This window comes from Lonchura striata, chromosome 7 (assembly GCF_050655825.1).
Source record: "Lonchura striata isolate lonStrDom1 chromosome 7, ASM5065582v1, whole genome shotgun sequence".
Taxonomy (NCBI): domain Eukaryota; kingdom Metazoa; phylum Chordata; class Aves; order Passeriformes; family Estrildidae; genus Lonchura; species Lonchura striata.
In genome coordinates this window covers 8,678,283-8,695,366 of record NC_140709.1, presented here as the reverse complement: position 1 = coordinate 8,695,366, position 17,084 = coordinate 8,678,283, and the positions used below count along the sequence as shown (strand labels likewise).

General features: G+C 39.1%; 1 protein-coding gene across 2 annotated transcripts in view; it reads left to right on the top strand.

Moving 5' to 3' along the window:
* The first annotated feature begins 823 nt into the window (after positions 1-823).
* CCDC93 (CCC complex scaffolding subunit CCDC93) overlaps positions 824-17,084 on the top strand; it is a 33,134-nt gene continuing 16,873 nt past the window's right edge. Inside the window, exons 1-11 of one of the 2 annotated variants that reach the window (XM_021548718.3) lie at positions 824-973; positions 1,942-2,055; positions 3,711-3,805; positions 6,245-6,356; positions 8,745-8,843; positions 9,882-9,938; positions 12,577-12,677; positions 13,782-13,821; positions 15,185-15,277; positions 15,755-15,805; positions 16,755-16,841. In XM_021548718.3, coding sequence (XP_021404393.3) covers positions 932-973; positions 1,942-2,055; positions 3,711-3,805; positions 6,245-6,356; positions 8,745-8,843; positions 9,882-9,938; positions 12,577-12,677; positions 13,782-13,821; positions 15,185-15,277; positions 15,755-15,805; positions 16,755-16,841 — 891 coding nt within the window. In that variant the 5' untranslated portion in view covers positions 824-931. Of the gene's footprint in view, positions 974-1,572; positions 1,593-1,941; positions 2,056-3,710; positions 3,806-6,244; positions 6,357-8,744; positions 8,844-9,881; positions 9,939-12,576; positions 12,678-13,781; positions 13,822-15,184; positions 15,278-15,754; positions 15,806-16,754; positions 16,842-17,084 lie in introns of those variants that run through there. The other variant, XM_085584876.1, reaches the window with a different exon arrangement.

Genomic DNA, 17,084 nt, shown 5'->3' with positions numbered 1-17,084 from the left:
TATACCGTATTAAAACTGGTGCTAATTACATTCACTACACATAACATCACCCTGCAGCTCCCTGACAGGAGGGTGCAGCCAGGGGGCGGCCGGGCTCTTCTCCCAGGCAACAAGCTACAGGATGGGAGGATGTAATCTTAAACTGTGCCAGGAGTGGTTTAGGTTGGGTATTAGCAAAAATTTCTTCACTGAAAGAGTGATTAGATATCGGAATGAACTGCTTAGGGAAGTGGTGGAGCCACCGTCCCTGGAAGTGTTTAAGGAAAGCCGGGAAATGGCCCTTGGTGCCAAGGTCCAGTTGACAGGGTGGCGTTCGATGTAGGACCTGCTGATCTCAGAGGTCTTCTCCAACCTAATCACTATTCTGTGACCTGTGTGCAGGGGAGAAAAAACAGAATTAAACCCCACTTCTGCTGTTAGGTCACCAAAGGAAACACGGCTGGCAATGAGAAGTGTCAGCGCCCAGCGGGGCACGAGCGGCCGTGAGGCGCCTCGCAGTCAGAGCACTCAGTAACTTGTCCTCCATGCTGGCGGGAGGCCTCAGGACCCCGTGCAGAAGGAGGAAAAGGAGGAAAGCGCGGCGGGCGCAGGGCAGCGCGGCGCCGCCCGGGGCCCGCGGGAGCCGCCGCGCTCTGAGGGGCCGCGGCACGGGGGCACCCGGGGGCGCCCCCAAGGGCGCAGCCCGCGGGCGGGGCCGCGGCCGTTGCGCTCCGCGCAGCCAGCCAGTCACATGAGCCACCGCCCTCCTTCCCCGGCACCCCCCGGCCGCGAATGGCACGGCCCGGATGCGCTTGTACGCAAGGAGGGTGCGGGCGAACCATTGAGCGGGGGCGGGGGAACCCGGCAGCCGCCGGCCGGGAACACCCCTTCGCCGGGGCGCTGCGGCGGCGGGGAGCGGACGTGACAGCGGCGCGGCCGGCGGCGGAGGGCGATGGGGGTGCCGCGGGGACAGGAGCGCCAGGCCCCGCAGGAGGTACCGCAGCCGCGTCTCTCCCAGCCCCCCGGGCGCTGCCGAGGCGCGGCCGCTGTTGCTCCGGCCCCGCTGCGCCGGTGTCCCCGGATCCCCGCCTGTTCCTTCCCCTCTGCCGGCCCTGGCCGGGAGCGCGGGGTCGGTGCCGGGGGCGCGGGGAGGCCTGCGGGGCTGCCGGCAGCGCCCTGCCGGTCACCTTCGCTGCACCATCGCCTGCCCGTGTCCCTGGCAGCCCGGCTCGCCGGGTTCCGTGGGAGGGAGCGGACGGGAGGAGGGTGCCCGGGGGACCGGAGCGTTGAAGGGTGCGCAGGTGTGCAGCCCCTCGGGGTTGCGGCTCTCCGGCCTAGGGCCGAGTGCTGGCGACTCTGTGCCTCTAGGAAATCGCGTGTGTCCCCGCAGCTGTGGGGTTTCACCCTCCAAGGTGGGGACAAAAGCCCTGGGACGGGCTGGCTGTGCTGCTGGGGCGGTCCGGGCTGCCCGTCGCGGTTTACTTTTGTTACTGCCGTGCTTTGAAATTGCATTGCCCAAAAAAGTGGGATTCCGTGTGAGCGTCTCCTCCTGTTTTTGTAGAAGGATTAGAGAAGCGTGTCCTGGTTTCGGCTGGGATAGAGGTTAAATTGAGGTGTGTGAGTTTATGAACCCTGAAATTGAAAGATATCTGTGAAATGGAGAATAAATTAACTGGCTTATGGCAGGAGGACAATCTTAGTAGTTAGAGGCAAGCAGTGGACCAGGAGTTTGAACAGCAAAAGCAGATTAAAGTATTTAACTGGGTGAATATATGTGATGTTAAGTCCATGTAGAAATGTTTCTTTAATGTCTTTCAAATGAACAACCAAGCTGATAATGGAAGGCCTGATACGTGGTCTGTGCCAAGGCTCGGAAAACGCTCATTCTTCAAAATGAATTTAAATTACAATTCACAATTAATTCAGAAAAACTGAATTAGTGTTTTGCTGTTTGTTTGTCAGGTTGAAACAAGAGAAGATGAGGAACAAAACATCAAGTTGACTGAAATCTTGGAACTGTTGGTGGCTGCAGGGTATTTTCGAGCAAGAATCAAAGGGTTATCACCATTTGACAAGGTGAGGCCATTACAGTATTTCAAACCCCTCTTTTAAGTATAAGAGGCTTATATGGTTTGCTGAACAATTCTGGGTGACTTTACAAAAGACAGTTGCAACCTATGAAGCTTCCATGTTTGAATAATTCTGCAAATGACCTCATTTCAGACAGACAGGACCTCCTCAGTCTTGAAAGACATTTTGTGCAGCAAGGCCTGTTTTAGATGAAACAATTTGATGCAAACTAACTGCTGTCTGCTTTTTTGGGTGCCATGGCCTATACTAGAGTTGTGTCCAGGGAATTTTCCTCTCTCTCCCAACAGCAGTTAGAATAGCTAGTCTTGGGATACTTGGAGATAGCATGGTGATTTTAAAAACAGCATTGATGAGAAATGGGGAAGTGTCTGTGTAAGAATGGAACAGCCTGGTGAGATTATTTTGGGGCTGTTTTTACATATCTTTAGAATGTCATATTTGTTAACCTTTCATTGTCCTAGACAGGAAGTGTGTAATGCTAACCGTGAGCAAAGTTCAGGTTGAAGAGAGATTTCTGAATTGCTTTAATGCTGACTCTGTGAGAAATTCCTGAACCAAGCTTTGAAAACACAGAACTACAGCAGCCTTGAAATGGCTTCTTCTTTTATCTGCTCTCTCTTTGATCATAGCACAGCCTCACTTTGCGATGCAATTTTATTTTATTCAAACTCCTTGGTATTGGTAACAGTCACTGCTCAGGAGTCTGTGCTCACAGACAGAGGAGTTTCAAGGAGACTGCTTTAGGATGTAACCTTGTTGCATTTATGTGTAGAAATCACTTTTAGTTACTTAAGTACAATTGCAAAGTTACCATTTCATGGCAGTGCCCAACCTCACTGTAATGAGCCTTGCACTGCTAATGCAAAAGGGGTATGTAGGTTATCATAGAGGGAAGTGTGAGAGGGGGAGTATATCAGAAACATTGTTAGAAACCAAGGTTCCTGATTTGCTGTGTGATGATGGTACGTTAGCCCACATTTTAATCCCTTTTCCTCTTCTTTGCCTTTGCATACATTTAGGTTATCTTGCACATGTTTATGCAAGGTTGTCTTTAAATATTTATGTAAAATTGATGAAATGTCTCAAAAGTTTAAATATGCCCATGTCAGAATAGGGCCTGAAATAGAGATTTCTGCAGAGCTGGGGATTTCCATTGCTGTGTTGATACTGTGTTTAGCACATTGTGTTGCACGTGTCAGCAAGCAAGACCTAATAGTAGCAAAGATGTGTATAAAAAGGTAAATATAAGACTGCAGTAATTATGATCCTTGATCAAACTTTGATAGGGTCACTTTTTAGAGGTCATGACATTTAACATACTGTTGTGTTTTATCCTTTTGTTTGTTTGGTTTTCTTTTTTCAATCTTAGAGCTGTTTCAAAGCTAGTATGTAAAGCTAAGAGAGGAATTTAGATTGTCAGTAACTGCTGGATTGGTTTCTGTCTTCTTGTACACGTATATTGTGTATAGTATTGTATGAAGTTGGTATGGTTATGTTATCTGAGTCTGTCTTGTAGCAGAGAGGACACTGAGGATGGTGAGATTACTGAGATGTAGTTTCTAAAATAAATAAAGCCTCAAAGATGTATTTGGGCTCTTCAGTTTAAAATGGCCCTGACCATGCTGTTGCTCCTTTGCCAGGTGGTGGGAGGCATGACGTGGTGTATCACTACCTGCAGCTTTGATATCGATGTGGATTTATTGTTTCAGGAAAACTCTACTATTGGTCAAAAAATGTAAGTTGATTAAATGGCAAGTGGGGGATTTTTCTTCTTTTTCTTAGAAAATAAGGGGGTGGGGGGGGGGAAAGAAGAAATTACCTGCTGTGTTTCTAAGAGTTTTAGTTCAAATTTCCTGCTTTTGAGGACTGCCTGTTTACAAAATAGTACACATGTTTCTGGGTTTTTCAGACTGTAATTCCACAAATTCTAAATCCAGAAAGAAGCTTATTTCAAAAAAGGCAGGGTTATTCCCTTTGGGCTGCCATGTTCTTATATCCCTACTAAGCACTGAAAGCCTTTATGTGGCTCCACACTGAGCTGAATTGGGAACTTATCCAAATTAAAACCTACCAAAAAAAACCCCAAAAAATCAAAACCCAAAAGAAAAAAAAAAAAAGAAAATAGTTTTAACATGAATGAATTCCTGGATCCAGTTCTCTGTGCAGCTGTGCAGATGCTTGTGCTGGCACAAGGGGATGATGCAGAGGCCAAAGCAAAGGGCAGAGGGAGACCACGCTGCTGGAAGCTGGAGTGCAACATTACAAGACCTTCCCTGAGTTCCCTGTGTCTGCAGTCTGCTGTGTAAATAACCTCTGACTCCCTTTTATGGCTCTGGCTTAGAAGTGTAGGCATCAGCAAACAGAATTTAAAGCATGTCACTGTTGCCAAAAGAGTTACCTGCCCCATACTGAGGAGGAGGATTTCCTTCCTCAGGGTGACCCAATGAGAACATTTTGTTTTGATTCATTTCTTATGCATGGAATTTGCTCATAAGCCAGCTAATTCCTGTACCAGGGAGGTTATAGACATTGTTTATGCTGGGAATGGGAACACATTCTAAACTCCATTATTTCTGTATGTGTATCTGTGATAAAAGAGCCATAATTAGAATTTGCAGGAAATAAGTTTAGCCTGATAAGTTACATGAAGAGACTTATTTACTCAGTGTAGTTAAAAAGAACATCTTTCTGTGTTTCTTGAAAGTTATAGAGCATTGGCAAGGCTTTTCAAAGTAAATATTTGTGGGTATTGCAATTGCATTTGGAGACACTCAAATCACCATAGATAGCTAACTACATAAAGAATTGCTGAGTGCAAAGAATTAAGTGGAGACTAGGAATGAAAATGGTAGTAGTAGTTTTTTATCACTGTTATCCTTAAGAACAACAGGGTAGGAAATGGTTAAGTTTTTCTCAGAATGCTCTGTTATTTTTCCAGCTGACTGAATGCAAAAAAAAATATCCAAAATGTTCAGACTCATAGGAGCAAGGCTGTTTTGATGTCTGTGTAATGTTTGTGTTGGTTGAGGCTCAGGGCTTCTGTGGTGATTTCAAGCTAAAGAAAAGTTAAACTGTGTTTTCTCAGTATTATTCCAAAGTGATGGTGTTACACCATTGAGATGGTGTCCTGTTATTTAATTGCTGGGCTGAAGTGAACATGGAAGCATACATTAGGAGAGGATCTTGCATCTATTGGATAAATAGTTTTTGTTTTAATTGCATTTGCTTTGATTGTGCTTCACTTCCCTTTAGGAAGTAAAACGTTTCAGGCTCTATTCCCAGATTTTGGTCACTGTCTCATATCTTTTGATCCCCTTTTGTTCAACCAGGATCTTAGTTGTCCATTTGGACAGTACTAAATATCAGTGAGGTCCGTACTGGGCCATTTCATATTTTTTCCTTCATGGGGAAATAGCTTTGGTTTTCCAAGTAAAGTTTTCTTTCTCAGTAGTTACACCTGCTTTAAAATTGTACTTGCCAACATTGACAGCAAAAGAAATTCTTGCCTTAAAATTAGGTATTCAGTGGAAACAGGATGAATTTCTTGCACATGGATCCCTTGTGGCAGGGTAATCCTTTCACTTAACTAGCTCTTACTGAGCTCTAAAATGAGTTTTCTGCCAGCAAATTCAGTTTTAGTCACTTGAAAAGTATGTGAAGTGCACCGTGTATTTTGCTTTTAAGTGCAGTATGTATTTAAATTCAAGAAGTAGCATCAATATTTATTTTGAGAGTTCTGCTAAATAAAGTTTTAAGCCCTTACATTTGCTTCTGGACTTCCTTGGAGTGCACATCTCTTACTTAATATAACTGTTCTTAAAGCTACTGTCTCCTCATGTTGGGTGTACCCTATAACATGCAAAGATCTTTGTAGGTGTATTTTATATGGATATTTTATCTGTCCAGACATGCAGATCTTGAAGCTTTCTGTAGTAGTTAAATGAATTTCCAAGGTAGGAGCCTGTAAGTGGGGCTTAATCACCTTTTTGCAGACCAATGATATAAATAGTGCCTGCAAAAGCTGTTTTGTAAATGAGTGTGATTGCTTTTCATGATATATAGTGGAAGTTACTAGATGGAATCTTTGAGCTACTATGTTTGCAAAAATAATCTGTAATTTACAAAAGAAAATTGTAGCATATATACATCTGTCTTTTTGTTGTTTTTATAATAGTGCCTTAACTGAAAAAATTGTATCAGTATTACCAAAAATGAAGTGTCCACATCGTTTGGAACCACATCAGATCCAGGGACTGGATTTCATTCATATATTTCCTGTTGTACAGGTAATAATTTCATGGTGTATTGATACTTTGCTGAAAAAGGCTATAAAACTTGCATAAAAAATAGAACAATGTTTTTAAAGAATGAAGTGACATTATGGATGATAGAATTTTTAAGTATTGTGTTGGATCCACATTTAGAAAGTAAACAAAACAAACTCTCTGAATTCTTTGCAATGGAGTCAGATTGTGCCTATTGTGGGATGCCTGCTTTAAAGAATCCTAAATTTAATATTGTTGAGGAATCTGATAGTCTGCTTTGACAGACTAGGAAATAGAACAAATGCCTTACAGTCTGCTTAAGCTTGTGGAGCAAGTTATGCAGTAGACCTTGAATCAGAAGGATATGAGTAAGGCAAAAGCCACTGGGTCATTTGTTTAAGCATAATTCATCCTTCTTTCCAATAACTTAAAAACTGTGCTCTGTCAAGTGATCCTCTTACTGTGATTTGTTGAGCACCACTAACTCACCAAGTGCTTCATTCTCAAGTTTATTAAGATTTAAGCTAACACTTGATGTATTCCAGTTACATGTGGTATTTTGAGAATCCTTGGCATGTTGTTATCATTTTTAAATTTTCCTTTCATCTATACACAGAAAGGTATCTTTGAGAGATTGGGAAAATTAAGATTGTTAAGCAAGTTTCTTTTCCATTAAACATCTCCTTACCACATGCCTATGAAGGAATTTAGCAAGTAAGAAGAATCTAAATTTCAGTCTGTAAGAAGTGCAGAAAACTTCCTGGTGCTCTTTCCTGTTATCTTCTAGTTGGAGGCTCCTAAGGAAAACCACACTTAACTGCACTCCCCACAAAACATTCTGTGGTGTGTGCTACTCTTACACAGCTTTCAGGCTGTGATGATGTTGCTTAAAGTGGAAAGTTTGTATCTTGCTAATATGAGTTTTTTCTTCTGAATCCTTATTTCCTACACAGGAAAAAAAAAAAAAAAATCAACCCAGGTGAGTTTCTTGCCCTGGTCACTGGATGGCAAGGAATAGTTACATTTACACTAGGCTTCTTTCATAGGAAATATGTTCCTCCTCCTGCAAAAACAATAGCACAAGGTGTTCTTTTCTCTCATGTGCTGTATTGCAAATCCTGGTTTGGGATAGTACTTTTGGAAAGGAGAAATATTAATTCCAAACAGGGAGAAAATCTACTTCTGGGTTTCTCCAAGAGCAGTATTTGTAGCTGGCCAGTAGGTGGTAGAGATGACCCATACAAGTCTTTTTTTGATGGGCTTAGTTTTTGGTATGGAGAGGATCTTGGTTTAAAACTTGTGGCTTTCTGTCAGGTTCCTGTGAAGTTCTGCCTGCTCCACATATGCAGGTTCCTCATTTCATCCCAGCCAAGACTTTCAAGAAAACTTGTTGGTGTCACCAGAATACAGTGTTCTGAAAAAGACCATGAAAAAGATAAAATGCTGACTACACCATGTAGGAATTATGTGTTTGATAATGACACTTTATTCAATGCCCTGTTGAAAATTAAGATTCCACTTGCTATCTGTAAATCTCAAATCAGTTTTCAAATACTACAAATGCTTGCTCTTAAGTCTGGCATTGTGTCCCATTAGCTCTTATATTGTGCAAGAATTTAGATGGATCCTTCCCTACAGGAAGAAATTAGGCTGAGTTGGCTCACTGCCATAGACTGTAGCAGAACTTTAAAAGAAATTTAAAAAAATCTAACAAATATTCAATTGGGCAGAAATATTGCTGTTCTTCCTAATAAGTTCTGCATATGATCACAGGCAAAAGTATGTACATAGTCTTGCGTTGAGATGTGCTTGATAATTAATAGTCTTCATTTTCATCTCTTCTTGTCATCATGTTCCACTCACTTTCCAGGGGCTCATGGTTATAGCACAGGAAACAGTTGTTGGTTCAAACTTGGATCCCACAATTGATCTCATCTCCTCTGTGACCTCCTGCACAGGCTGTCAACAGCCTGCAAGATTTATCTTCTCCAACATTGTTTAAAATGTGCTTCAGTATTTTGTGGCTTTTTGTGTGGTCTTATAAATGTCAGAAGAAGCCTTTTTTCTTACACAGGCGTGGGTTGTTATGAACACTTCAGAAGCTTGAAGATATGTCTGTTCCTGGTGGAGCTGTAGTCTTTTAAACCAGTGAGTGATCTATAGGAGGAGAATTTCATAGAAGAAGCATATGCACAGAAGAAAAATAAATGTTTATAAAGTAGCAAATACTGATACATTTTGTTAGGATTAGGCTAAAGAGTTGCCATATTTATAAATAAATCACATACTCTTGTTTCTGTGCTTAAAAATATATTTTTAGGTTTTATCATCTATTACAAAATTAGGCAATACTTTGGTGCTTTCTGCTATTATTCTTTTGTTTTCAGCTAATACAATTTTTTTTTTCAGTGGCTGGTGAAACGTGCAATAGAAACAAGGGAAGAAATGGGAGATTATGTCCGTTCTTACTCTATATCACAGTTTCAAAAAACTCACAGACTGCCAGAGGTAAGATCAAGGCACATCTTCTTTCTGTTATAGTATGTCAGATGTTCAGTTGCAGTACCAGCCTCACAGCTCTGAAATCTGCACACTTCACCAGAGTTGCTCTTGCAATTGTTTTATGAATGAGTCCTAGAGGAATCCCCTAAAAATTTATCTGGGGAAAAATTGAGGCATTATTGTGACAGAAATTTTGTAGATTCTGGCTAACTTTTGCCTAATGATTACCTTAATTTTTCTGCAGTATTTGATGTTTTTATGTTATTTTAGCTGTTCAGAAACACCAAGCGTGCTGTGGAGAGGCTAATGTAGCTAATTGAGAAATAATACGCTCTTAATACTCTATAATTTGGTGTATCTTTCAGAGTGCTGAAAGGGACCTCTTGTCGTCTTGTATCCAAACTCCAAAATTTGTTCTTGAAAGCTAGATTTGTAAAAAATTTAATTCTGTAATTGAACTGTTACTCAGCAATGAGATGAAGTTTCTTTGGTAGAGGAGGAGAGATTAGATGAGCTTAGATATGTGTCTGTAGTGCAAAGCTATCAGTTCTGTTCATACTTACCACAAGACAATTCTGTTTTTAACTTCTAGAACCCAAGTTTTGTCCCTTAGTAACAGGATTAAAGGCAGATGTCCCTAGTACTGGGATACATAGGTTTTATTAACTTGGGGTGGTTTTGATTTTGATTTTTTAAAAATTATTATCTTTAATGCTTAGAAACTAAAGAGTAGAGGAAACCTCTCGTTTCCACATCAAGTCTATCTCAGCTTCATTCCAGTAGTGGGCTGGGACTGCTTTTGTGTCAGGTACTGCCTGAGCAGAGAGAAGCCAGGCTGCTGATCTGGACACAGTTTTGATGATCTCTCTCCCATCTGAAGGCAGAAGCAAGTACTTTTCTTGTTACAACGAATCAGTAACATTTCACCAAATCATTGGGCAGCTCAGAAACTGTTTGACAGCTTTGTTTCACAGGATCATTAGAATGTTTGACATTTAGTCTTCATTCCTGGTATTTTTAATTATCTCCACTAATGTCTTTCAGGATGATGAATTCATGCAAAGAAAAGAGAAGGCACTCAAAACAGTTACTGATATCTTTGTAAGTATATTAGTTTTCTTTTTTTTATGGCCAGTGAGTGGTTTTAGTAATGAAATGGAGGTGGTTAATTCTGGGTTAATTGGGTTTTCCATGAGAAGATCCCAGTTAAGTTACATGTTGATTTTCATTCTTGAGACAGGTCTCAAATGCCAATATATCAGATTGCTAGGTGTGCAGTGTATGAGGAGATAAACCATATCCACTGCCTGCATGGGCTGTGTAGAATCCCACACTATCAAACAAAAGTCACAGGGTAACTTGCAGACTATTAAACCTTTAGCAGACTTAAATGTGTGTTTGAAGCTATCAGCAGTGTTGCTATTTGTCTTGAAATTAGTTAATATAATGATGATCTCAATTATCTGCATTTCAGAACTTGATTTTTTTCACTTCTTGTAATTAGCAGCAAAAGTACACACACTACTTCAGAAATATTTTCTTCAAGTAGCAGATGTTGGTTGGGAAAGGTGGTCTCACCTGTGTTCTCCCTGTTCACATGCGAGTCTTCTAACTCTTGGATAAACTGTATTGATTTTTTGAAAGCTTGTTCATGAATGCTACAGAGAGGTAAAATACCTAGGCTCTCTCACTCTCATTCCTGAATTCAGCTGTCTTGCTGGCAACTGGAGTTTCTGTCCTTGCTTTCTAATTTCCCTCTGCTTGGGACCATCAATTCACCATTTCTGACTCACAGTGGTTTTCTTTAAGTATTAAGTAGGTTTTTTTTCTGCATTTTCTTTAAGTAGCCCTAAAGAGTCTGTATCCAAGTGGCTGATCTTGACCTTGTCACTGAAGAGGCAGAAACAAAATAATCACAATACTGTTATGGGACACCAGTATTTAAAGTTTTCAGTGTAATTTATAAAAATAAAGAGGATATTTAATTAACAGTGATGAAGGGTTGCCTTTGGTTACTGAGAACCAGAAGGTTTGCAGGACTTAGTGTTTATATTCTATTAATTTGTGTTCTGTCTTCTACTCTGTCTCACGTATCTTCAGTTTGCAGGTGCAACTTCGTGATACATAAAGTTTTGACATTTGTTCATCATTACTTGGAGTGTCATTAGTCAAACACCTTTTCATTAAATAGATGAGCTCTCTCAGGATCATGTCTTCTACACCTGGTACCTGATCTTCTTAATGAAAGATTAGTTCATGAGATCTCCTGAGGCATTTAGGCATGAGTGCAGTCTAGAACACACAGGATGAATTTTTCAAGGCAGAATGTGCACAAGCTTTCCTATCTATCCATAGGAACTGGAAGGAGGAGAAGGTGGCCATTAGATGAAGGTTCTTTTGCAGGTCACCTTTGAATAATTTTGCACTGGAATTGGAAGAGAAATCCACTCTCCTAAAGGAGGATCAGCAAGTGTGAAAGATTAGTCAGTTGTGTGAATTCATTATTGTAACTGATCTAAGGACCTACCCTTTTTCCTCAAGGGAGAAAGATTCTACACTAAGATTCAAGGTCATGATATTAAGGTTGGAAAAGGGAATGTTAAATATCAGTGATGGTCATTGGAATAAGGACCACTGCTGCTGAAAGGTGACTGGCTGGTGAATTGGGATTATCTTGCAGTGGTTTTCTTCAACCACTCAATTACCTGCTGCCAAGACTAATGTTTGTGGTGTGATGCCTACACTTCATGTGGCACAGGTATAAAAGAGAATGTCATCATAAAGCTGTAATTATTTTTATGACTTATATTGCCTTTTTTAGATGTGTACATTTAGTGGGATATCCTTGGTCATAAAAAGCTTTTTCATGTGACAGTCAAAAGTGTAGCAAGATCGAATAGCTACAAGCAAAGATGCATTATAAATGAAGAAAAAATTGTAAAGGGCAACTGACAAATTCAGGAGAAGCTTGCCAAGGAATATTGTCAATTTATACTTGTTTGAAATCTCCACTTTGGGGTTACATCTTTGAAAAAGACGGAAAGCCATTTCAGCAGTGTTATGGTGCAGGAATTGTTTGTTGAAAATAATAGTTTGTGTGGTGTGGAAAGCCAGATTAAAAAAAGAAATGTTCTCCCTTTTGTTTTTAAATTGGAAGCAGCTCTATCAGTACAAAATAGTAATCGCGAATTTTTGTTTTATTTGATGGGCTGTTGTTGAGCTACTGATTACACTTGGATAGCAGGAGATTAAAATAATTTTACTACCAAACTTCTTGACACATTTTTTTCCCTTAATTTGTAATAAAATCTGCTTTAATTCCATTGTAATTTCTGATTATTGACTAAATAATAATTGCATTTAATTATCTAATCAGAGTTTAAAAGTAGAATTAACTCACAAAGAAGGTAACATTTCTAGACAGTGGCATTAGCCAGATCATTTTAACAGATGTTGAGTGTGTTACTTTTTACTCTTCTTTCAAACATGACAGGGGAGATGGTTGAGGCATTGTTTCATGTTAAAGAGCAATTTATAATTTTTTTTAAACGTAGACAAATTCTATAGCAAATTGCTTAGAAATTAATTCAGTAAGGTTGCATAATGTAATTCCAAAAAGAGAAAGTGAAAGATGTTTGGGTAAGTATATTGAGTTGGAAAACAAACACTTTAGATGACAATTCCTTGTTTATTTTAGAAAACCCTTTCACAAACTCTGAACTCATTCACTGTCTTGCAGGAGGTCTACAAACCCCAGAGAAAATACAAACGTCAGACAGGAGCTGAGGAACTGCTGGATGAGGAATCAAAGGTTCATTCTACACTTCTGGAATATGGCAGGTGAAAAGCTTCATTTAGCTCTCTCTGGGTTTTATATTGTGTACTACGAGCAGCACAGATAAAATTTGGTTTGTGGTAGAGTTTTTCTTACTATGTCAGAATTGAGCAATTTCAGATTTACTCCTGTTTGGTTTCAGATTTTGTTTCCTTACCCTGTAAGTTCTCTGGGGGCTAGACAGTCCTCGTATTTATGAGCTGTGTTTTGTACAATGGTCTTATGCTCCTCCTTCTAAGTTGTGTTTTTTAAACATACCTGTTTATTATAAAAATGGCTTGAATACATCATCCATCCAGGTAGTGTATATCAATCAATATTAGGTTTTTGCAAACAATCCACTGAAAACTTGGTGAAAAAGGACCTGCAGTTGCTGTTGCTTCTTTTTCTCATTCTCATGTGGTTGCTGCATGAGGAGGCTGAGTCATGGTTGAATGTTTTGTCTTCTCACTTTCCTGCAAACTTTAATTTGGAGACAAAGTTACCAAGGCATTCACTTTTCCATTATCTCTGAAAGTCCCTCTGGTTTACTGAGAGCTCTCCAAACACATAAAAATGAAGTTACAGAGCTTCTATTTCTAGTTTCTATTTCCAGTTTTCTTTTCACTGTTTAGTGGCAAGGACATCTTGTCTGCTGTCTGAGCTCTTAATACTTAACAAGTGCAGATTACATCTGAATTCCATTTTATATCTTCTGGGGCTTCTTTTCTCCCAAAGCCATAGATTTTTTTCAATTTTTTTGTCTCACTGTTTTGAGTACTTTCCTTTTAACAGTAACATGGACTGTAGTGTAATAGCTCAGGATTAACTTTCAAATGGGAAGATGGCATTGCCTTTTCCTCTCATGAACTTTCCATTACAGTATTTTATGGAAAGTCAAGATTTGCAAATCTTGATGGAAGGAATATGGAATATTCGGATGAGGGATCTGAAACCATTCTGTAAATATGCTCCAGTACCAGCTAATTGAGTTTACTTGAAACATTTCAAAACTAATTTGATCCTGGCCCTTGGTGCATATCTTATGTTGAAAAATGATAAAAACTTAATGTATTTGTGGAAGTCATAAACAACAGTATTTTTCCTTCATATTACTATTGTTCTTTTAGGAGATATGGATTTAGCAGACAAGCAGGAAAAACAGAACAGGTAAAAAATACACTAATTTAAAATATTCAAATTGTGGGAAGGACTGCATTATTGAAGTGTTGGTTACTGTTAAATCTTAAAAGAATATAGCACAATAAACAGCTATAACTGGAACTAAAAATCTGCATGCCATGAAAGGTGGACTTGATTACCCTTTTTAAGGGATTTCCTTCATCTCTGCTCACAGATCACATTCTGCAAACTTATTTTTTGTTTAGAAGAAAGAGGGTTTGGGTGTTGTGTTTGTTTTGGTTTGACTTTTACTGCTAGGTAGTGACATATTTTGTCTGTTTAGTATCTTTTAACTGAGTGTTCCATAATGTGATCATTAAAGGGTCTTTCTTTTTAAAAAACACATTACACTTGGTAAGAAATATTGTAGACATTTATTACAAAGCACTTTGTTTAATGCGATAGAGAAACCTATAAACAAATAAAATTATAAATAAATCATTGTCCTTCTTGAAAATTAGCATCCTTGCTGTTCTTTTGATGATTATGGGATCTTAAAATGTCCATAAAATGCAGGGTGCCTGCAGTTTTATGATTTCAGTGCAGATATTAATTTGACTACAAGTTTTTATTACAGACAGAGATAATGAAGATAGTGCATTAAGCACATCATGGCTCCAGCAATCCATTGAGTAGATTAAAGTTGCTCTTCTTCATTATCTCAATATTCTACATACAGATGTCACATTTAAGTTTTTATAAATTGAGATATTTCCCAATCTAGGCATGCCTGTTTTCCCCTCACAGTAACCACTATTCATGTTTATAGAGTTCATTTTGTTTCTTCAAAAGTTCTGTTGCCTTTGGGATATTGTGTATTAGATGTTCATCACGACTGTGGCAGCTGAGCCTCCAGTAAGGCAGAAGTGGACAGTGAAATATGTGTGGTAGGCTGACCTAGAAATTGAGTCTGGCTGTCCCCAGCTCTCTTTATTTCAGTGGTACAAATTCTTCTAACTGAACCAGGCATGTTTGCAATTTTTATGTTGTATGTTTGTTATACCAATAATTAGTTGCAAAAACAATTTATTAAAAAAAAAAAATCAGTCTTGTCCTGTGTAGTAGGCATCATATTCTGGGATGTCTCCTGAGGTTGGCAGCTCTCAGAAGGCTGTGGAATAAGGAATCTTCAGACTAGATAAGTCCATAGGAAGCCAGAGACACAGTTGGAATACTTTTGAGAAACCAGGAAGGCTTACATTTCAGTTGGCATGGTTTGGAGGGTGAGGATGTTCCAGTAGCTGAAATGTATTCTTAGAAAAGCTACATTCCAGTTTTCTCCTTGATGTCTTTCTTAACAACTTAGAATATTGGAACTAGGTATAATAATGTCTTATTTTTTCTTTAAAAGGTTGAAGATAAAAAAGCAGTGCTACCTCCTGGGATTGCAGCAGCAGGAAAAGCTGAGCCTTGTGATGAAGATGACCTTCAGGCTGCTGAAGAGGTGAGCCCCAGACACAGTAGGCATGGAAATTACTAACCTGGGTGAAAGAGCAGCAATTTTCACTGCCCAGTCATTCTCCAAGAGAAGGAAAATTTCCATGGTTAGTTGAAGTGAGAGTTGTTTCCCACAGGAGAATACATAGCCTGAAATTGATGCACAAAATTAATGCTTGTTGATGTTTAACACCCAAAAACCTTTTTTTTTCCTTGAATCTAAGAATTTGTTTAAAAGATTGAGTTTTGGTTGACAGTGGGAGCTGAATAGTCTGAGTGAAAGTTTACTTTAAACTGGTAACTTTAAATTTTGTAACTTTAGCTGCCTCTTCACAGATTTAGTGCCCTATCACATGTTTTAAAATACCCATTATATGATACTTAGATGTATTATATGATAATTAGATGTATGTGTTCCTGTGAGAAAAATGGCTAAATAATAGGAGTTAAATTGTTGTGTATAATTCTTCATGTTTTGCTGTAGCTTCGCATTAAAACTCTGATGACTGGAATGGCTGCAATGGCAACAGAAGAGGTCAGTAGCATTTAAAACTGATACAGCTTTGTTGAAATTATAGTTGATTGTGGCAGTTATTCTTAAAATTAGACTGCTGATTCGGGTTTGAAGTCGTGGAATGACTGCTTAAATTTTCATAAGGATAGTGCAATGGTTGAATTAGGAAGACAGTAAATTTTACAGGGCTAATTAGTTCATCATTTGCCTTGAATTGATAATGACAGAATAAATAAATGCCTCTTTCAAATGGTTTCCACAAGAATTTCAGAGGAAAGACATCACTCTGCAGCTACCCAAGATGCACTATCTTACTTTATTTATCTTGTGAAATTATTCAGAGGATTACTGAGGAGAGTGCTGGAAAACTGTGCCTTTCAAGGTTCTTTTCAAAGCACTTAGAAGTACAGCAACATTAGTCTAAGACACAGAAAATACTGCATATGTATCTTCTTTTCTTAATTGTATTTAATGATATAGTGGAACCTGTAGTCTGTTCTTCGATTTCTGGGTGAAAGGACTGGAAATAATTTCAGTTGTTAAACATTGTTTCTGTTCATGCTGGAGTCATGAAAGAAAAGGTAATAATTAGTCTAGTCTCAGAGTTGACTGACATACTTTCTGCTGAAATCCATTGTAGAATTTAGGTCTGTTTGAAAGCTGGTTTTATACATGCATGAAGTTTAAAGGTGAATTCTTGCACATGCCTGTATGCTTATAGGTTTATTAAGCAAATGCAAAATTCAGTACAAAGAATAAAAAGTTTTTGAAATATGAATAAAAATTTGCTAAAAAGATTTAAGTGAGAAATTTCTATCAGCAAAATTATGTTTGGGGGGTGGAATGTTTCATTATTTGAGATTTTTACTCATTGTGCAAATTTCTGTTTAAAATTAGAACTTACTGGAAATAGTCATGTAAAAGTACAGGCAGTTCTAAAGCTCCAAGCATTTTCTTGATACAATTGCAGGGCAAACTGACAGCCAGCACAGTTGGCCAAATTGTTGGGCTCCAGTCAGATGAGATCAAGCAAATTGTGTCTGAATATGCTGAGAAGGTAAGTATGTTACATGAATGGCTTTAAGTTTGATAGCTTTTTAATTTAGGCTTTAAGCTGCCAACTTCATTGCCATGACTCTCTTGAAACACATTTTAATATGTGGTGTGGGCAGCAGCACAGCTAGAGTTCAGGAAAGTACTTTAAAGAGACTTAAACATACCCAGGCTTTTGGTGTGACAGTACATATCCCTGAACTGCATCTGTGGCTAATTTGGGTTTAAGCAAATGCCTGAATGCTTT